Genomic DNA, 21,162 nt, shown 5'->3' with positions numbered 1-21,162 from the left:
TGCTTGAGAGAAATGTGAGGTGAGAGATCCAACGGACAGGAGAACAACTAGACTCTGGTCTCCTGTCCGATTGTGCTTCGGCACTTTGCGAGATCAGTGGCTTTATTCGTTCCTTATGCTTTCACAAGAGTTCGAGACATGGAAGAGGTGGTGGGTATAGTGTACTTGTATACCGAGATCGACCCTTTAATGTGTGGCGAGATTGGCTCGCAAATAAAGTTGTCATGTGATCCAGGCCCCAACTTCACGAACAAGCGTTCGCGAAGTACCTTGTACCAAGTACCCCACCGGATCTCATACGGTGACGCATTTCCTCAGTCACGTGGAATATGGGGGAAATTTTCCATGTCCGCACTTTTGACGGTTTGGCTCAGTCACAGACAAACTTCGTCGCCGAAAAGCCAACTGTCAAACTGGTGTTTCTCTGCTCCAGACCCGGACACTGTTGATGGAGGCCTGTAAAGTACCGCTCTTCTTCCCCCCATGACCTCACCTCCTACGTTTCGCCATGGCTTCGACCCCGGCAAACCTGCATCGATTCGAACCCTTCACGAAGCGAATAGCACGGTTGAAGATTGACCCTGTACATACTGTGGAAAAAAGGAAGCCTGCGAACAATGAGAAGGACCCCCTGCAAAGCTTTTTCCATACCGCATTGGAAGAGTGGGTGGAATTGAACTTGTCTCGCACATTCACCGACTTCCTCAGCCAGGCGGGTCCGCTATGCGAAAGTCTGCCTCAGTTACTTCACCATGCAGACGCTGTCTTCGAGATCCTTGTTGAACACATCGGAAAAAGGGACGAACTTGCCCTCGAACCTCTCCTCAGTCTTCTCACCCACCTTGCACATGATCTTGGCCGAGGCTTCGAGCGATACTTCTCAAGAACTGTGCAACTGGTTGCGGAGATTGCTGCCACTCATGAGAAGGTTGAGGTTGTTGAATGGTGCTTCACCTGCCTTGCGTGGATATTCAAATACCTGTCTAAATTGCTCGTGCAAGATCTGAGGCCCCTGCTCGATATCATGACACCATACCTCTCCTCCAAAAAGAGTTACATTGTTCGCTTCAGTGCAGAATCGCTGGCCTTCCTGCTCAGAAAAGCCGCCGCGCAATTTGAAAAGAACCGCGCACACACACCCTTGTGCCTCGCAATCGAGCATCTTTTGGATGGACTCACACAAGAAGATGGTTGCACAACCCTCGGTTCATATCAAATGGGCGTCACGAGTCTTTGCGTTGAGAGTGCTCGTGGGATTGATGGACAGTTACATTCATGTGCTGTGCCCCTGTTACGGTGTCTTTTGCATCGCTTCTTCCACCCAAGTAATCATGAGCAAACTTGGCGGGCTGTGGAGGGTGTTCTGATTGCCCTCATGCATGAGACCAAAAGCGCCGCGTTTCGCCCAGTTCTGGTGGATGTCCTGGACGTCACAAGGCATTTTGCTGTGTCACAAGATGTCACTCAGTTGGCTCTCACTCTAAGGCTTCTGCTGGTTGTCCTAGCGACGCGAAGGGGTTCCAGGATTTCTGCTTGGGCGGATTTCATCGAGACCTTTCAAGCAGTAGTTGCAGCTGTACAGAGCCTCAATGAGGACGATTACGGCTTCCGTGTGGTCGTCGCCCTTTTTATCGCCAGCATTCTTCAATTTGCGCCAATGGACCAGTTGTTGCCCTTCTCGCAGAAGTTGTTGGACTTTACCGCGGAGCGTTTTTCCCCAAAGGAATTCTTCACCTTCTCTAAAATTTGTGCAGAGCTTGGAAAGGAGAGATTCACCGACCTTGTTCTTCCACGACTCCAACAATACATTTCAACGCATTGGTCTGAGGATGAGGTAAGTCTTTACTACATGCTGGAATGGTTGGGGCAAAGGCAGATCAACTTTGGTGGGTCGGGGAGCCCCGGCTCGATAACTTGTCCTGCGGATTTTGGAGATTTCATCCTCGGGCAGCTCTCTATGGAAGGACGAGTTGAGAATGGATCTACCATCGAACAGCTTGCTGGACGGCTTCGCTTCGTCAAAGGCGCTTGTGCTTTTGCGGACTCAGAAATTACAGCTAGGGTCCTTGACGCCTACCACAATCTGCTAGTAGGCGTCTTAGAAGACACCGGCAGCGACCTCGACCTTCGTCAACGCGCAATCCTAGGCTGGGGCTTTGACTCCTACCTCCAAATCACACCGTCTGCTGACCAACGGCTCAAGGAGCTTGCTTTACTTGTGCCGAAAACGTCCGCGGTTCGTTTTCACTTGCCAGCTTTTGTACACGCGGTCAGCCGTCTGTTCAAGAAAGTGTCTGCAGTAGAAGGCGTGGAGTCTCGACTCTTCAACAACATCCGCCATATCCTTCTCCGAAATCTATTGGCCACGACTCCGGATTTGAAGAAGAGATCTCTGGAGCTGCTCTCTGCGCTTGGCGGGCCGAATATCAAGCAGTGGCTCCTTGAAACTACGGATTTGATGCTTGATATTCTTAGTATCCCCTACACTCCCAGCGAATCTCGGAAAATCTCCATGCTGCTGAGACGGCTTCCGAGGCAACAAAAGAGTGTGCCTACAGACTCTGTGTTCCAAGATTTGATACCTTTTTTCTGCCTCGGCTTGTTGTCACGCTACTACGACCAAACGAGAATAGAAGTTTGCAATGTGCTCGCTCAGGTGGTACACTCGACACCAACCGAGGAATCCGCCGTCGACGTGGCCATGCAATGGCTCCAGTCTCCTGCCAATCTAACGCAATCGTCTCGACAAGACGCCCAGCCAGCAAAGTCTCCACCGTCCTCCCTTAAATGCTCAGACGTCGATCAACTCACATCATTGTGCCTATCAACCATGGACGATTTCCGAAATTCCAGTGAGAGATTTCGCACAGCTATTCAAGACACGCATCGGTTAGAAATACCCAGAACACCTCAGAATGGTCGATCATTAGCTCTCCAGGTGTTGGCAACAGTACCCAGTTCAGCTGAGCGCCGTTCTCGCTTACTAGTGCCTATCTTCCTTGCTGCACCATTCAGCCGCGTTCAAATGCACCCCGAGCCCAGGTCGGACGCTTCAACGTCGTCGCACACTTTAAGCCCCGATCCTGACGACCACGCGTGGTCCCTTGCAGACAGGAAGGCAATGTTGGCCTTGTTCGGAAAATTTGTCAACCCTCGTGTCCTCTACAGATCTTCCGAAGTCCATGAAAAGCTCGTCGATCTCTTGGGCAATGGAAATGAAGACGTTCGAAAGCTCGCGCTTCAGGCCATATTGAGGTGGAAAGATCCCGTGCTCAGCCGATACGAGGCTATGCTGCTCCCCCTCGCCGAAGGCAAGTCAACAACATCGGATATAGGTACACTTCTGGTTTCTGAGGAGGAAAATTCTATCAGACCAGCGGATCGGAGCAGTGTTCTTCCTGTAGTACTCAAGCTTATCTTTGGCATCATCGTGGGACGAGCAGGAACGTCAGGATCTCAAGACGCTCGGAGGAAATCGTTGCTGCGTGTTCTCTTGCGACTCTCCGAGGACGAAGTCTCAATCTTTCTTGACATTGCCCTTGGCAAATTAAGAGATACCAAGGTCAAAGAAGGCCATCCTACTCTCATGGCCCTCGAGCAAGTGCATGTCCCTGAAGACCAGCAATATGGATTTCTTCGATTGCTATTGTCAATGCTGGAGATATTCCAGAGTGGATTTGCCCAGTACGGTCAGCAAGTCGTCGACGCGGTTGTCTTTTGCGTCATCAAAGCTTCCCGTCAAAATCAGACGGCGGTCAAGCAAAACAATACAGCAGCGCTATCACGAAGTATCCGACGAACAGGTTTCCAATGTCTTGTTCTGCTCTTTGAACATTGTCCGGACGTGGACTGGCCTTTGTATCTTCGCGATCTCTTTGTCGATGCAATCAGTCCACGTCTCGACATATTTGCCTCGGAGACAACCCAGGGTATTTCTGGTCTGCTATGCCTGTTTGCAACTTGGGCTCATTCATCTCATCAGATTGGCTACCTTGGAGAGTATGACCGACGACTTCCGGGGGTTCTATGGCAGACTCTGGCTGCGCGTTCAACGCCAGATGAGGTGAAGCTGTTCATACTGAATGAAATTGTCCTTCCGTGGACTGGCGTGTCTGAAAATGAACCATCTGTGCCAAACAAGGCCCACGACCTCCTCAAAACCGAATCAGATGGCCTCTTGACCTCTCTCGCGGCCCTCCTCGAGCGGACACCTCCTAAGGCTATCCTTGCTGCAGTGACAATGGTCCTGCCCAAAATTGCCCCCTTTGCGGAATCTCCAGGATCCCGGCAGTCTATTCTCAAGTTATTGACGACTCTACTCTGTGATGATGGTCTTAAGTTATCCCCAAAGGTCAAAGGTCAACTGCTCCTCTCGGTCCATAGCTTTCTGGCTGTTGATGACACCTTGGAGCAAACTTCGCACTTGCAGCTTTTAGCACCCATTTCGTCGTTGTTCAACTACTTCAAGGACCATGCTAGTCGTCAAGTGCTATGCGAAGTCCTGGAACGATTGTCCACTTTTAATCAAGGTTTGGTTCACACCGCACGACTGTGCAAAGACTTGAATGCTATGTCCTCGCAGCGACTCGAAGAGATTGATTACGACAAGCGACTGCAAGCTTTTCAATCGATCCAAACTCTGGAGTTCAACGAGGTCGGGTCGATGTGCCAGCCCATTATTTACAACTTGCTGTTCTTCCTGAGAACAAGTCAGGATTTCACGATAAGATCAAATGCATTAGAATGCATTAAAAAGTTAATTATCAAAGCCCTCGAGGTAGGCAGCTCGGACTTGGACAATTTGATCTTGAGTTCTATCGTTCCAGTGGCAAAGAAGTGCATGAGACATGAATCGGAGCTTGCGAGGGCAGATTTCGTCACTCTACTTGGCCTTCTGGTGCAGCACGCACGCAACAACGAAGAATTGGCGAATATGACACCTCTTCTGGTTGGGAACGATGAGGAAGCGTCATTCTTCTCGAACATTCTGCATATCCAACAACACCGTCGTCTCCGCGCCATTCGACGGCTTGTCTCTGAGGTTGAGAAAGGGCAGATCAACACCACGAACATCGTGGAGATCTTTATCCCTCTGTTGGAGATGTTTGTCTATGACACAGGCACGGATGAATCGGCCCAGAGCGCGAAAGGCCAAAGTATCACTGCGATAGGCACTCTTCTTCAATGGATCGACTGGAAACACTTCAAGGTGCTGTTCCGCCGGTACAAGAATGACCTCGACGTAACCGGCAGTGAGCAAAAGGCAACCAATCGACTTCTTGCGCATGCCACTGATGCGTTGTTGTCCGCGAATAGCCCTCGTAGAGAAGACTCTGAACTAGAACAAGGTCAACTGATATTTCGGCTGGCAGAATCGCTTCCGGAGAAAGGTATTGTGGAGCAGGAGTTGAAGCTTCACTTCATACCCAAACTTGCAGAGCTTGTCCATTATAAAGACGAAGCTGAGATAAGTTTTCGTCTACCTATCGCGGTCATCGCGGTCAGGCTCATCACTCTGCTACCACCGCACGAGATTCCAGTTGCCGCTGCGCCGGTAACACTCGATATCGCCCAGATCCTCAGAAGCCGGGCTCAAGAGTCCCGCGACGCTGCGCGCAAGGCACTCTGCGAGGTTGTCCTTGTGCTCGGTCCCAGCAGTTTGCAATTCGTACTCAAAGAAATGCGCACAGCCCTCACAAGAGGGTATCAACTACACGTGGTTTCCTACACCCTCCATGCAATTCTGGTAGCTCTGGTTCCTCAAATCAAACACGGTGATCTGGACTATTGCGGCGAAGACCTTGTATCTGTCATTATGGATGACATTTTCGGGGCCGTGGGGGAAGAAAAGGACAACCAGGATTACACTAGCAGCATGAAGGAAGTCAAAAGTAGCAAGAGTTTCGATTCGATGGAACTCTTAGCACGATCGATAAGCGTACCCTCCGTGTCCAAGCTCGTCGCACCAGTTCAGACGCTGTTGTCGGGTACGCTGACGGCAAAGCAAGTGCGGCAGGTTGATGAACTTCTTCGGAGGATTGGCAGCGGTCTTTCACAGAACCCGTCTGCCAACAAGCGAGATGTCTTGACATTCGCATACCAGTTGATTCAATCACTGTACCGACAAGAAGAGAGCGGTCAGGTCCAAGTGTATACCAATGACGAGAAGAACCGGCAGAGATATCTCGTTCAATTATCATCAGCAAGTGAAACCACTCAGAGCCGCAGTTCGGCCTTGTTGCACAAGCTTGCTAAATTCGCACTAGACTTAGTGAGGTCTACGCTGCAAAGATTTGCTGAGGTTCTGACAGTCGAGAATCTACATGGCTTTCTTCCCATTGTTGGCGACGCTCTAGTCGAAGGTCAAGAGGATGTCAAGATTTCCGCATTGCGTTTGTTGTCTGCCATCATCAAACTCCCAATGCCTGAACTTGAACAAAACTTACCCCTGTATATTAGCGAGGCTGTCAAGGTCGTGAGAATCTCGCCAAGTACCAACGAAGAAGGGGCTCAGGCTGCGCTGAAACTGATGGCTGCTGTTCTCCGTGAGCGCAAGAGCATCAAGGTCAAAGAATCAGATATCGCCGAGCTTCTTCAACGTGTCGCCCCGGACATCGAAGCACCCGACAGGCAAGGGGTTACGTTCAACTTCATCCGGGCAGTCATGGGAAGGAAGATTCAGTTGCCCGAAGTCTACAACCTGGCGGACAAGATCGGTGTTATGATGGTCACGAATCAAACAAAAGAAGCACGAGATATTGCGAGAGGGGTCTTTGTCCATTTCTTGGTTGAGTATCCGCAAAGCTCTTCGAGATGGTCGAAACAACAGAAATTTCTGATGAAGAATCTCCAATATGAGTATCCTGACGGTAGACAATCTGTGATGGAAGCCATCAATATCTTGATTGGGAAGATCAAAGGGCAAATCGCACAGGAACTGATCTCGGCGTTCTTTCTCCCAATCCTCCTTCGAATTGTAAATGACGACAATGAAACCTGTCGACAGCTTGCTGGAGCTCTACTGGGCCGACTTTTCTCCCTAGCAGACCGGGGCCACCTGAACAATATGATTGAACCCCTCAACAACTTGATCGATCAAGAGGAAAACAGCGCATTAAAGAAACTGAGCATGCAGGCATACGCTATCCTCTTAGATACGGATGTGTCATTAACTGGAGAAGAAGTTAACAAAATTCGAAGCAACATTGCCACATGTCTCGAAGCAACAAGCGTGACCGACAAGGACGAATGGGAGCTTCACTTCCAGGCGCTGCTGCTCCTGTTGAAGTTGGCACAGTCGTATCCAGGCACAGTATTGACTCAGAAGCAGGCATCTTTGTGGTCGCATGTGTGGACATCATTGATCCACTCCAACCCATGGATACAAAGCACTTCAGCAGACTTGACTATTCAGTTCTTGGGCCAATGCATTTCGTCGAGGGGTTCGAGGCTTCCGCTAACCTGTGAGCATGGCCTTTCCATGGATTCAGAGGGACTGCTCGGGATCTTAAAAGCTAGCACTCGGATCTTGCGTCGTACAACCGGCAATGAGGACCTCAGCGCACAAATGGAGCAGATTCTTTTATTTCTGGGCCCATGCTTGGAGGAAAACTTGCTGTCGATTGAGGTTAACCAGAACCCCGGCGACGTGGGAGAGTTTGAAGGAGAGGATAGAGCCATCTCCGGAGGGAAGACTAGAAGAATTCCAGCCACCCAATATCTCCTTGATCAACTTGCACGCACTCTCCGCACGGAACCGGCAGCACTGACATCCCCGGCACTACTCCCCAAGAAGTCGTCGCTGCGGCTCCTCTCAAATCTCATCCCAATTCTCTCGGTAACCAATCTACCAAATTCGCAAATCAGAGCCATTATGGTGTCACTTCAGCATATGACTGACACTAACACAATCCGCCCTCGGTCGGCAGACCCGACTTTTGGTGCCGCGTATCAGAATCTCGTCGAGCTCGCCCATACTGTAATGGCAAGGCTGCAGAAGAAACTCGGAGATGTAGAGTACGTCAGGGCGGTGACAGAGGCAAGCAAGATCATGCGTCAGAGGAGGGAGGAGAGAAGAACCAAACGACGAGTTGATCGGGTAGCGGAGCCGGAAAAGGCGGCGAGAGACAAGAAGAGGAAGACCGACCGGAAAAAGGAGAGGCTGAGGGAAATAGGCAGAGCGCACCAGAAAAGAAGGAGGGAGACTGGCATGTCATGAAACAATGTCTTGCCCGTGCATGATGTGATTTTCAGCATCGCAAGGTCTGATTCTCGCAGCGGCATAGGGCCGGAGTTCATTGGAACATATTCATTTGAGAACAGGAACAAGAATCTTGGTCCCGGTGACGCCCTGTTCCATCTCCCTTCGCGGGGATCAATCCTTCCGTCCACCACTGACGGTTCATTATCCTTGTTGAGGCCTTTTGCACCCGATACATCCCTCCTTCTCAACCGTTGACGCTAGCTGACCGGGGAATATCTGTGCCTACAGCAGCGGTGGCGCCCGCATCGACAGGCAAAATCAAGCCGGTAATCCATCTCGCCTCGGGCCCTGCCAGGAATCGCACGGCACAGCCCACATCCCATCCATTGCCCTCGGTTTTGAGCAGGCTGCGGTTCTTGCGGGCCTCGCGGGCCTCGTCACTCATGCCTCCCCCGTACATCATCGGGGTGTACACCATGCCTGGGCAGACGCAATTGACTCGGATGCCCTGGGGGGCGTGGTGCGCCGCCATCGCGCGTGTCATGTTGACGACGGCGCCCTTGCTGGTCGGGTAGAGCAGGTGTGGTGTCCCGCCGCGGATCCCGGCCACGCTGCCCATGTTGATGATGCTGCCTCTGTAGCCCCAGTCGTTGTCGTTGTGGACCATGGCAGGGATCGCGTACTTGGCCATCATGACCATGCTCGACACGTTGATCTCCATCGACTTTGCCCACGCCGCCATGTCGACCTCGACCGCTGTCCCCGGAGCCCCGCCGACGCCCACGCAGTTGAACAGGATGTCTAGCCTGCCGAAGCTGTCCATCACCGCCTGCACGACGCCCCGGCATTGCGCCTCGTCGGTCACATCAGCCTGGAAGGCTCGCGCGGAGCCTGGGCACGCGCTGCCCCCATTCTCGCGGATCATTTCGACGGTGCGTTCCGCTAGCGCCAGGTCGCGGTCCACGCAGAGCACAGCGCAGCCTACGTCGGCGAGGAGGATCGCAGCCGCTCGTCCGTTACCGATGCCGTCGCCTTGGGCGCCCGCGCCCGTCACGATGGCCACTTTGCCCACGAGATCGCGCGGAGGTTTGGGGAAGATGTATGAGTCCATGGGTGTCATTTTCTACCTCTTGTTCTTGTTGTGCGTCTTCCCTCTCTTTAGTTGACACCTTGCGACCACATTCCCTCACGCTGCGCTGGTCCGCCGTCTCGGTGTTTCGCGGCTGGGTTGGGCTGTGTTGGGTTCGGGTGGGGGTGGGGTGCGATGAGATGTCTCAATGCAATGCAGTTGGGTGCGGATGCGTTGAAGTGGATTTGATCATGTAACATGTGAATGTATGTACTTGTATATGTAGAATACATCGGATGTCTCCAACAAGCGCTGCAGGCCTCGGCTCGGGGACGGAAGATGCGAGTCCGCAGCACGTGACCTATATCCGCCTCGGCGCCCAGTCGAATGTCTCCGGGTTGGAAAGATACATGCGCGCTTTGTTCATGTTGATTGCACAGCATCAATGATGGCTTAAGGAGACCCCGATCCCTATTCACCTAGTGAGAGGTGGGTCTCCCTCTCTCTGTGTGTGTCTCCTTCCGCCTCCCACTCCCTCGTCGTGTTGCAAATGCCTTCTGCGTCCTCAAGGTCGATCTCGAACTTCATCCGTCACGCACTCCTCCGCTGCAGTCACCGCAGCCCAAACCTCTGGCAACGTCATCCTGTATCCAAACTCACTCGCTTGATCTCTCTCCCCAGTCGAAGCGCGCTCAAGACGGCAATAGCCCAAAATGGTCAGAAAAATGAGAATATAATGGGCCTGGAGCTGGTTTCGAAGAAGAGTTGGAAGTCACACTTGCAACACACTTGCATCCCGGCATCTGCTCGGAATTGGATATGGCGGCTCTTCTTCATTGCCCCGCCGCTCGCAGTCTTCTTGATGTCGTTTCCATTCACAATCATGCGGGTGCAGGGCGCTTCTATGGCCCCCTTTTTCAATATCAACTCTGCTCCCGACCTCCCACCAACAGCACCAGATATCATTCTCGTGAAAAAGATCAAAGGCATTAAAGCCTTGTCAAATTTGACGGGGTATCGGCTTGACCGACTGAGACTTGAGAGGGGCCAGATCGTTGTCTTTTACGCGCCTCACGACCCCACGAAGTTAGCCGTCAAGCGAGTCATCGGCATCCCTGGAGACAGAATCAAACCTCTCCCCGGATACCCCGGTGGCGACGACCCTGTCATAATACCGTACAATCACGTCTGGGTTGAAGGTGACGCAAACAGCAGGGAAAGATCCATGGACTCAAATTACTTTGGTCCCATAAGTCAGAACATGGTGTTTGGATTGGTCATCGCAGTCCTCACACCATGGACCTCCCCAGTCGCTGTGAACTGGGACGAACACGATTACCCAGCCAAAACTAGTGGGAGGCTGGAAAAGGATGTTGTCCAGCAGGCCAAGTTGGATCCGGATGAGGAGGCTTCTCAAAAGGATAATCCTTTTGCGGATGGACGAGCTGCGATTGAATTGGCCATGATGCGAAAGAACCGAGACCAGCTGGTTACAATGATGAGAGACCGGTCAAAATTCAACCGGTTGAAGGGCATATACGAGCGAGCACAGACGGAGCTACGCAGGGGTAACAAGGAGTCGAGAGAGGTCGCGAGCGAGTTGGTCGAGGAGTTGCAGGTTCTCTTTGAGAGTGTGGGCTTAAACAAGGATGGAAGCCCGATCCCTCCGGCAATGGGGAGCTTGGGGCAGGGCGGAGAAAATGAGCAGCAGGATTTGGAAAGACAGAAAAGATTGAAGGTTTACCTGGCAAGGCAACACCAGCATTCGAACGAAGGCATCGAATCTTAGTGATGTCATATTGAGTATTTGAATATCACTTTGCGCATGTCTTGATCAGCTCCATCTCTTGGGACTTGGGAGCATTACAAGACATCAGGGCACTCGAAGGCAACAGGTGGCCGAGATGAATGAGGAAGGAATATATGTGTGCACCATCAGCGAGTCTGGCCAGTTGAAGCCTCTGCCCACAAACCTTGTGGTTCTGCTCTGCTGCGGATTGCCTTTCTCTGCTGCTGTCGCCCCTACTTTTTGGGAAGCTGGCCAGTTTCAGCGTTTTCTTGTCGTGGTTTTTTCTTTCCAATGTATCTGACAAAAGGTCCAGTGATTCCCCGTCTACCACTTCGCATCGTTGCTGGCCAAAAAGGCCTTCAAAATGGCCACTCTAGCCTCCAAAGCCGCCACCCACTTTTCGAGCGCCTCCCTGGTAGTCTCGGGATCTGTTCCCTCACCGCCCAATCGCACATAGAAATCTTTCCTGTAGGGCGTGGCACTCATGGCAGCACTGAAGATAGGTTTGATCATAAAGCCATGATATGGAGCCAAAGTGTTCTTGTAGCTCGCTCTAAATCCATCCGCGAGCTCCTTGTTCGGCTTTGGCTCCACAGCTTTCACAGAAGCGTTGGTGGTGAGATCGGCCCGGAGCGCTTGTGCTGTGAAATCCAACCCACGAGTCAGCCAAACCAGCCCTTCGGTGGCCTTGTGAGTCTTCGAGGCCAGCTCTGTCTTGACTAGCAGTTGGACTGTAGTTGAAACCTCTGGGGCAGCTCTATGTCGATCGCGGATTTTCGCGACGTTGCCCATCATATCGTTTTTGACGGGGGTAAAAGCTACCGAGCCTAGAAGGTCGAAGAGGGTGGTGGTGGCTTCAGAGGCATCGAGGAATTCAAGGGTGGAAATGCCGCCGTCGTCAGATATGGGGACGTCGTCAAAGTGCACTTTGTGTGTGTCGAACCAGGTTTTGCCCGGTGGGATTTGAGTGCCAGACATTGTTGAAAATCAAAGTATGATCCGATTCAACAGTGTCGGTATGAGGGAGGGCAAGGCAAGGACAATTTAAAAGGGGATGGAAGTGACGGTGAAGGCTTGTTTGAGGGGCGCATGCTGGAATTCGGGGGCCGCAGGAAGGTGCAAACAAGGCAAACACCCCAGACCGACTAAGAATACGTGTTAGCTACTGATCGTCATTGACGTCATTGGATCGCAATATTCAGCTGTGCCTGCACAAACAGCCCTCTGTCTCCTTTGGAGCTTGAGGACTAGATTTCCCGGAACGGCTTAATGAGTATGCCTACAAAGTTGTCATTGGAACCTGTATCATAGCACAAAGAAGATGTCAACCTCCCGAGTGATGCCAATTGGCACCGCTGCCAGCCCCTACGACTTCGATGCCCTCGACCCCGACTCGTACACCGCCCACCGACTCAAACACGCCTTTCCAGAGCATCTTCATCTCACTTCCCGCCGCTTCTTCATAGGTCCAATCCCCGAAGGATGGCTCAACAGCCACCGGAAGGAATGGTACAGGCGCAGAATCCAATTGAGCACGTATTCTTCCCGAAGAGTGAGCTTTCGCGCCGCCACAGACCAGGACCCCCATCATCGGACTTGGACTAGTCTTGAAGGTCCTTCGACCGCTGCCAGGGTGAGCTTCAGTTTTCCTCAGCCCGAAGATGTCTTGGATCGAGATTCAAGAGCAGACGAGACCACAGATGCCGAAGAAGAGGACCAAGAGGAAGATGAAGTGCTGGTTGAGCCAAGAGATATAGAGCCGGTGTCGACAAATGATGTGCCCCGTATCCGGAGGATCGATGGCGAAAATGAGCAGGGTGATAGAGTTCTCAAGTCTCCGCCAGTCCCTACGGACAGAGGCACGGACGGTGCCAGCGACAACGCCAAACCTCGGCCGAGCGCACTAAAGTCTCCAAAACCCGAATCATACACAACTGCCCATGAAAATCCGTTTGGAGATTCGGAAGCGGCCACACCTGTGGTCAATCCTCAATGCTCAGAACATGACACCGACCGTGCTGAAAGTGTCGAGCAACGCTTCAAGAGGAGCTCCGTGCAGCCATCAGCATCGACCGAAGACAATGTGGAAACTAACTCCAGGACGGCTCTCCTGGGGGGTGATCGTTCAAAACCGGACGCAAAATCTCTCCGGCGTCATGAACCTGCCCCTTTAGATGATGACCAGACTTATCACCTCGGACGGACGAGCACAGGTGTCAGGTTCAAAGTCTCGGAAGGAGTTCAACGAGGTCAACAGAAGATGGTCAACAAAGCTATTCGAGTGCAAGACCGTGTTGTCAACCGGAGATTAAGACGCAATACTCTCCGAGAGGGGACTGTCGTCAAAATGGAACGCATGTTGGTTCGAGTGGATACGAGCCTGCAACAAGTTCCGGAAGATTTTGATGAGAACGAGAGCATCAAGGTCGAGACAAGGATACTAGAGAAATGGCGAGAGTTCATGGTCGTGGCCAGAAAGAGCAAGAAGCAGGACGTCGACGATTACAGGCTTCAAATTTACAAAACTCGAGTTATCCCGGAGATTGACGACGAGTCAACCAAAAAGAAACCAAAACATGAGATCAGACTCGATCCCAAGACGACAAGAGTCAATTTGTACTCTTCCCTCGATAAAACCGTCGTTATCTGGCATCCATATAGAAAAGGGACGAGAATCATTGTGATGAGGCCACGTTCCCAGGCACATTCTGTGGAGTGGTACACTTTCCTTAGAGACGCTCTTGGCTGGGAACGGCCTTCGACGCTTCAAGTCAATGTCCCGGACCTGGATGTAACGTTGCGACTGGAGAGGCCGTTTGAAGGACTTGAAGCAGCTGGAGTAGATGCAGCAGACGAGGCGACGGCCCTGGCTCGAACGGTTGCCGCAGAGAAAGCCGTAGCCGGGAAGATCATATCCGAGTGCATCGCCATGTTGGAACGCGACCCTGAATGGTCGAACGTCTTGAATGTCTGGAGCGAGACAGCCAAGATGGGTCTCGCGTGGAAGAGGTACGACCGGCTTGAATGGGTATATGGGGCCAACGAGCAGAAGATGTATGGCTCCATGGCAATGGCCCGATCCCATGATTTGGAATTGCGACCGAAAGAGCACTACCCTACCTCGACATACGGCAGAAAGGGGAATCATCACGAGGAACCACCGCCAATTGAAGGGTTCTTGATTCGGTTGACGTCACAGAAAGGGGTACACAAAAGAATGGGTAAGGCATTCTTCAAGCGGTTATATTTCTCCACGCACAATCAGTTTTTGATGTTCAGCCGACCAGCAAAGGCTACTCCGCCTCATCCACCTCGACTCGCGACAAACGATGGGAGCACTGTTCCTTCGGCACAGGAAATCGTTGAAAAGACGCCACTGATGTACGGCATCGAGCCTTACAAATTAAGCAACGGCCATATTTCGTGGCTATCCTCGGGCAATCGGATGACTTTGCAGAGCCGTGACCGTGATGCTGTCGAAGAGGCTCGGCGGAATGTGGCAAACATCTTGGAAGCGGACGGGTATATCGACATGTGCAACATCCGACATGTGCGTACCATAAGATGGGGTGCCTCGCCCGTTGACGAGGTGCTTGAGACTGGATCCGGTTCGGACGTCGATTTCCACCAGGAGGTTGCTGATACCAGGCACGAGGACGGATCGACGCAGGAAATCGACGACGATCGAGTCTTTGAGCTTGTCCTCGGCAACGGATTGGTCGTTCGTCTGCAAGCATACTCGAAGCAGACACGCCACGAGTGGGTCCAGCGCATGAAAGATTTGGTGAAATACTGGAAACTTCGGACGGCCGCCGAGATGGACACCTTCAAAGCCATACGAAAAGCCAACCTCGAACAGCTCAACGTCGACGAAGAAATGGAAGCCATCATCGGTCAATTTGCGAAAAAGTGGGAAGTTAGCCGCAGCGAAGCAAGCCCCGAACTCTACAACATGTGCGCAATAGGCAGTTGTCGCAGCATCACAATTTCCGGCTCCTTGTACCTCAAAACGCGCCGACGAGCTACCTTTCATCGGTGTCAGGTCATTCTCACGGGCGGCAAATTGCTAATTTTCCAATCGGCCTTGCGAAAGAGAACTGGCGAACAAATCCGATTCATCCACCAAGAGAAGCAGCAAGACGTGGATCTGAAAGATTGCTATGTCTACAGTGGTCTGATTGTCGACGATGACCTGCTATACCAGAACCGCACTTTCGATGCGAACCACGCCGGTATGGCCAGCCTGCCTCGGGTGTACCTTGAGGACGGATGGACGAGCGCGGATGTCGATGTTATGACATGTTTCGTGGTGTGGATGAATAGGAGAAAGGGGTGGTTCAAGACATCTAGGAGCAGAGAGGCCGCCAACGACTCTGGTGAAGATAGCGGCCGACCCCGTGGCTGCACGCGAGCGAGGCTTCGTAGAGTGGGCCAGTTGGGCGTGCCGGGGCGAGGAATGGTCTTCAAGTGCCGCAGCCGAGCCGAAAGGGACCACTGGGTGCTGAACATTGCCAGCGAGATTGAGCGTGTTGTTGAGCATGAAGTCGAGGAATTGGGCGACGAGGGCGAATTCCGATTCGACAAATGAGGAGGGGATCTGCTTCAGGCAAGGAAGCATTTCTACGGTAAAAATGTATAGCCGTGGATACAGAGTACCCTGGTATGATGAAGAGAACACATTGTCAAAGCCGTGAGGGTGAGCAAGTCGGCGAGGAGCATATTAGCACCGTAGTTAGCCAATCCTCGCCTCCATCAGCTTCTGGGCGTTGACCAAGCCGTTCAGCTCCATGGTGCGCCACTGAACCGCCTTGCAAAGACCATATAGGCACTTGATCGTCGGCATTGCTATCCCTGCCCTCTCGCCCTCTCTCAGTGCTTCGCCCAGGATGTTCTCGTATTCAATAAACCTCCCCTTGCGCCGATCCTGCAACATGCTTGGGGCACAGAATATCTCCATTGGGTCACAGTCGACCATCGACTCGACCAATGATTCAGGCAGCTCGATATTGGCAGAACCCCTGGCCGCGGCACGGATCTCATTCATTGCCGGCCTCACGAGCAGGTCAAGGGGGTTGGCGGGGTCCCGCTCATCCGACGCCAGTCGAAACCGCGTCGTGTCCAGATTGGTCAGTGCACAAATTGGATTCCACACGGCGTTGTACATGAGCTTCCTCCAGCGGACAAACATCACGTCGGCCTGGTACGAACACTGAACCTTGCCCGAGGCCGAGTATATCCGTACAAACTCCTCCGCAGCCGCAATCTGCTTTTGTCGATCCAGCTTGTCCGACAGGAAGGGCCCGATGAAAAGCCTGTCGACGTCGTTCTCGAGGATGTGGCCCGGACTGAGTTCATCGGCACCCATCAACGACACCCCGGAAAGGCAGATGTTGTCCGGAAAGGCCTCCATCAACGGCTTCTCGATGTTGAGCCCGTTCTGGATGAGCACAATGACTGAATGTCCCGGCGTCACGGCCGGACGTATCAAGTCGGCCACGGTGGGGGGGATATCTGGGATGTTCTTGGTGGTAACGATCACGTAGTCGAATGGTTTGGCCGACCCCTCGTGGCCGCCCGTTACGTCCGGTACCCTGGGGAGGATTTCGGATGGTTTCCACCCAGCGAACTTGCCGTGATCACAAGAATCGATGGTGAAACCCCTCTCTTTGACCACGGCATAGTTCGATCTCAGCACAGCCGCTACCGCCGCCAACCCTCCCTGTTCCAGATTCAAGGCTGTCATGGTTCCTATGCCGCCACTTCCAACGAGCAGAACTCGGGCCTTCGCTGCCATGTCGATGGATGGGTTTTGCCCTTTTGTTCACGGTTGCAACGTTGGTAGAGAAAGAAGCGTGCAACTCGGCGGAACTGGCGCCATAAATACGTGTAAATCCTCAAGATGTGCTAGGGCGCAGCCTCGGCGATGTCGAACGGCGACTTCCGCATCCTGGAGATGCCCGCCTTTTCCAATGCGGTCCACGTGATCTGTGTTGTACAGCATCATGCACCGAAACGGACCGGCTCTACAGGCGCTACTCGCCGTGCCGGTACCGGCATGTCGTGAACCACTATCAGTCGACGAACCGGGCCGAAGGTACTCCGGGAGATGTCTCAGTGGCCCGTCCATACATTGGGATAAAACTCCTTGTCGGTGTGCGAGTTTTTGATTGTCTGTACCTGTCAAGATAACCAGGAGATTACACGCATTGGTTGCGACTTTCATCTGTGAGACTCTTCAATTGACCGAGGACCCTCGAAATCCGGGTTGGGAAGAAACGCATGCAAAGAAGAAAAAGGAATAGAGACAATGGCCACCACAGCTCTCCTGGTCTGCGACATCCAGAACGGCATCGTTGAGCGACTCAAAGACCAAGACACGGAATCGTTTCTCCTGCGTCTGTCCCAGACAATCGAAGCAGCACGCAAGATTGGCCTCAAAGTCATCTATGTGAGGGTGGCTTTCCGGCCTGAATTCCCCGAGGCTTCGCCACGAAACACGTCGCTTGCCCGGGTCAAAGCCCACGGCGGGTTCGTGGAAGGCGACGCGTCGACGCAAATTCACCCTGCCGTGGCGCCGCAGGAGGGCGACATCCTGGTCACCAAGCGGCGGGTGTCTGCTCTCCACGGCACAGATCTGGATCTAATCCTTCGCAGCCTGGATGTCGAGTCCCTGGTCATCAGCGGGCTGAGCACGAGCGGCGTGGTCATGTCGACGGTCCGGCAGGGCGCGGATATGGATTACAAGCTTGTGGTGTTGGAAGATCTTTGCCTGGACGCGGAGCAGGACATGCACGCTGCGGCATTGAAGGTGATTGCGAAGCAGGCCCAAGTTGTCCGGTCGGTGGACTGGATTGCGAAGCTGCAGTGAGCGCGGAACCGTGAGAGGACCGCGTTGGGGATGAATATGGCGGTGTTTTACGCAGTACATGGCGTTGACAGCATAGGTGACCAGATACAAGCAATGTTTCTGAGCCGAACGTCATTCCCTGAGGCCTTGATTCGGCCAAATACCCCGTCGTCTTTTCATGGCGAATGACAGACCACGATTTCGGTGGCAACGGCATTGGACGCCGTGGTGGAGAAATTGGCGCCAACCCCGCCCGGAGAATGGCCGACCAGGCCGATTCGTCTTCCTCTGCCTCGCATATAAATATATGTATATGTATAACTGCCTATTTTTCCAGTCCATCTCCATCATCCTGACAGATTGACTAGCTACCATGTTCAATTAACCCCTGGTCTTCTCCTTGAACGTCCTTCCACAACAAACGTGAGCTCCATCCCAGCGCCAGCGGCAACAGCATCCATCAACCGAGCGGCTCGCCCCGCCGCTCTCGACGATGGCATACAAGATCGCCTCGATCCCCGCCGACGGGATAGGGCCCGAAGTGATCTCGGCGGGGATACGGGTGCTGGAGACGCTTTCACAGGCGTTTTCGTCGCGGTTCACCTTCGTCTTCACGCACTTCGACTGGTCCAGCGATACATATCTAAAGACGGGGCGATACGTCCCCGAAGGCGGCCTCGACGAGCTACGGAAGTTCGACGCCATCCTTTTCGGCGCGGTCGGCGACCGCAGGGTCCCCGACCACATCTCCCTGTGGGGCCTGAGGCTCGCAATATGTCAGCCGTTGCAGCAGTACGCCAACGTGCGGCCGACTCGGATCCTGCGGGGCGTGACATCCCCCTTGGCATCATGCCAGGGGAGTCTTGAAAATGCGAAGAAGCTGGACTGGGTCATTGTGAGTTCTGTTTCTCGCCTCCTCTTCCCCTGCTGCATGGCCTGGTTTGCCTACACCGTTTGTCCCCTCCTTCATGTGGAAATGAACCACCCCATCTATCTCCTGTCTGTCTGTCCCCCCACATGACTAACACGGACCGAATGGCGTAGATCCGTGAAAACAGCGAAGGCGAATATGCCGGCCACGGGGGTCGCTCACACGTCAACCAGAAGTGGGAGGTTGGGACCGAAGTGAGCGTGTTCACACGGCACGGCTGCGAGCGACTGCTGCGGTTCGCGTACGAGACGGCTCGGTCGAGGCCGCGCAAGAAGCTGACGTTTGTGACAAAGTCCAACGCCCAACGCAACGGGATGGTGCTGTGGGACGAAGTCAACGAGGCCGTGGGCCGGGACTACCCGGACGTGAGCGTGGACAAGATGCTGGTGGACGCCATGACGTGCCGGATGGCGCTGCAGCCCGAGACGCTCGACACAGTGGTGGCGACCAATCTGCACGCCGACATCCTGTCGGACCTGGCGGCGGCGCTGGCGGGCTCGATTGGCATCGCGCCGACCAGCAACCTGGACCCGACCCGCCAGAACCCCAGCATGTTCGAGCCGATCCACGGGTCGGCGTGGGACATTGCAGGCATGGGCGTGGCGAACCCCGTGGGCACCTTCTGGACCTGTGCCGAAATGGTGCGCTGGCTAGGCCAGGGCGAGGCGGCCGATATGTTGATGGCTGCGGTCGAGGCCGTGCTGGAGACGGGCGTGAAAACCAGAGATTTGGGCGGGCAGGCCGGCACGGAAGAGGTGACGGACAAGGTATGCGAGGAGATTTTGAGACTGGGCAAGGAGAGGGGGTTCTTTGTCGCAGTCAAAGAATAGGAATGGGGTGAGTGGGGTGAGGAGGGTGAGTAGACAGCAATTCGCGGTATAGGGAGTAATCCTATCCCTCCAATAGTCATACTCACTCAGTTATGTGGGCCCCTAGATATCGCGAGGCTGGGCCACATGCACGCATGAAAGAATCTGTTAAACCTGTTGTGATTTAGAGGAAGAGCAGAGTAGAGCAACAGTATCACCAGAACATGGCATGAGAATCTCTCTGCGCGTGCATTAAAACCGTATCCAGAACCTATACATGGCTGGGCAGCACGGCCCGGAATTCAACCTCGTTCTCGTATGATACAAGGGACTGGATACGTTTCACTTGTACATTCTGCAGGATCAAAGGGCAGGCCGAGCTTCCTACTTCCATTTCATCTTTGTGGTGTCTCTGAGTTGGAGCTTCGAGTTTGTCACGTCAGTGAGACCCGCCAACTCGTTCTTTACAAACGATGAGAGGCAAGACACCCTTCGAGTGGGCACATTTGTTTGAAGAGGGCTTCTGAAGCCCATCAACGCCAGCGTCTGTGGATGCAAGGATGGCGTTCTGTCTCGGATCGATCGCACTTCCCCCATGAACAATAGATCAATTAGCTGCTTGAGTTCCCTTGGCGAGCGACCACAATACAGAATACAAGTACATAGTCCAATAGCTCGAGCCTTCCAAGAACCAGACTTCTGCTCGATCTTCAACACCATCCCTCCACTGGAGGTCCAGAAGCCAGGAATATTGTAGTTCCAAGCTTCCGTAAGCTTGCCATTTCCGCACAAATGCTCACAGATATGCGAGCTGTGGCCAGCCATGATCCTATCAAGCACAACGCATCGAGTGGTTTGGTAGAAACACCTTCGATGTTTGCCGCTTCCCCATTCATTTTCGGCGTGCAGGGAAGAATCGACCTACGTACATCCCGACTCTCACATAGATGATACACGACGAAGGAGTTCGTGGACAACATATCGCTACCAAGCGTTGATGGTTCCAAATGTTTAGGGTGGATGGAGTGGGAATGCTCGCTTCCGGTGGCTTGAGCATTCAAGATGAAGATGGCAACGTCTGTGGCTCGAGATAGGGTCAGGAATCGAGCCTAGTAGGCTGGGCCAAATTTTGAAAGTTTGTCCTGCGTGACGAATCCATCTGATCATCTAGGGCCTTACAATCATCGTCGGGATCCTCTGAATATCCTGCGGTGGCAACGTGTGCTTTGGCAAGAGTTGGATCATGCAACAGCTTCTCTGTCGCGTCCACATTCATATCGGGGCAAAATCTTTAGAAAGCGGCCTCAAGTCACAAACCTGCTCCCCTTTCGGCCAGAAACCTGGTAGTACCACTCCCGTATAGCTTAGCGAGCCAGTGTCATTGGTGTTGCAGCACACATCGCAATACAACTTGCCAGTAGTGAGCACGAATTGGCCGGCAGAGTTTGGAGCCTAGGGTGGCCAGCGTGTATTCTTGTTCTACGGAGCAGAACGCATGGTATAATACAGCATCA

At 53.2% G+C, this 21,162-nt stretch overlaps 8 protein-coding genes across 8 annotated transcripts; 5 read left to right on the top strand and 3 right to left on the bottom strand.

The window, feature by feature from the left end:
- Nucleotides 1–508: 508 nt before the first annotated feature.
- Z519_12131 (uncharacterized protein) lies at nt 509–8,218 on the top strand (the record flags this gene model as incomplete). Its single annotated transcript, XM_016769838.1, has 1 exon — nt 509–8,218. The coding sequence occupies one exon, from the start codon at nt 509–511 to the stop codon at nt 8,216–8,218; it is 7,710 nt and encodes a 2,569-aa protein (XP_016613897.1).
- Nucleotides 8,219–8,447: 229 nt separating this feature from the next.
- Nucleotides 8,448–9,323, bottom strand: Z519_12130 (uncharacterized protein; the record flags this gene model as incomplete). The annotated part of the gene is made up of 1 exon (XM_016769837.1): nt 8,448–9,323. One exon carries the CDS (start codon nt 9,321–9,323, stop codon nt 8,448–8,450), a length of 876 nt encoding a protein of 291 aa, XP_016613896.1.
- Nucleotides 9,324–10,008: 685 nt separating this feature from the next.
- On the top strand, nt 10,009–11,061 carry Z519_12129 (signal peptidase I; the record flags this gene model as incomplete). Its single annotated transcript, XM_016769836.1, has 1 exon — nt 10,009–11,061. The coding sequence occupies one exon, from the start codon at nt 10,009–10,011 to the stop codon at nt 11,059–11,061; it is 1,053 nt and encodes a 350-aa protein (XP_016613895.1).
- Nucleotides 11,062–11,385: 324 nt separating this feature from the next.
- Nucleotides 11,386–12,039, bottom strand: Z519_12128 (uncharacterized protein; the record flags this gene model as incomplete). Its single annotated transcript, XM_016769835.1, has 1 exon — nt 11,386–12,039. The coding sequence occupies one exon, from the start codon at nt 12,037–12,039 to the stop codon at nt 11,386–11,388; it is 654 nt and encodes a 217-aa protein (XP_016613894.1).
- A 343-nt stretch (nt 12,040–12,382) lies between these two features.
- Nucleotides 12,383–15,649, top strand: Z519_12127 (uncharacterized protein; the record flags this gene model as incomplete). The annotated part of the gene is made up of 1 exon (XM_016769834.1): nt 12,383–15,649. The coding sequence occupies one exon, from the start codon at nt 12,383–12,385 to the stop codon at nt 15,647–15,649; it is 3,267 nt and encodes a 1,088-aa protein (XP_016613893.1).
- Nucleotides 15,650–15,793: 144 nt separating this feature from the next.
- Z519_12126 (uncharacterized protein) lies at nt 15,794–16,855 on the bottom strand (the record flags this gene model as incomplete). The annotated part of the gene is made up of 1 exon (XM_016769833.1): nt 15,794–16,855. The coding sequence occupies one exon, from the start codon at nt 16,853–16,855 to the stop codon at nt 15,794–15,796; it is 1,062 nt and encodes a 353-aa protein (XP_016613892.1).
- Nucleotides 16,856–17,368: 513 nt separating this feature from the next.
- Nucleotides 17,369–17,929, top strand: Z519_12125 (uncharacterized protein; the record flags this gene model as incomplete). Its single annotated transcript, XM_016769832.1, has 1 exon — nt 17,369–17,929. The coding sequence occupies one exon, from the start codon at nt 17,369–17,371 to the stop codon at nt 17,927–17,929; it is 561 nt and encodes a 186-aa protein (XP_016613891.1).
- Nucleotides 17,930–18,401: 472 nt separating this feature from the next.
- Z519_12124 (tartrate dehydrogenase) lies at nt 18,402–19,669 on the top strand (the record flags this gene model as incomplete). The annotated part of the gene is made up of 2 exons (XM_016769831.1): nt 18,402–18,803; nt 18,953–19,669. 2 exons carry the CDS (start codon nt 18,402–18,404, stop codon nt 19,667–19,669), a joined length of 1,119 nt encoding a protein of 372 aa, XP_016613890.1.
- Between the last annotated feature and the right edge of the window lie 1,493 nt (nt 19,670–21,162).

The sequence above is a fragment of the Cladophialophora bantiana genome, assembly GCF_000835475.1.
Source record: "Cladophialophora bantiana CBS 173.52 unplaced genomic scaffold supercont1.26, whole genome shotgun sequence".
Taxonomy (NCBI): Eukaryota; Fungi; Ascomycota; class Eurotiomycetes; order Chaetothyriales; family Herpotrichiellaceae; genus Cladophialophora; species Cladophialophora bantiana.
This window is presented reverse-complemented; position numbering and strand designations above follow the sequence as displayed.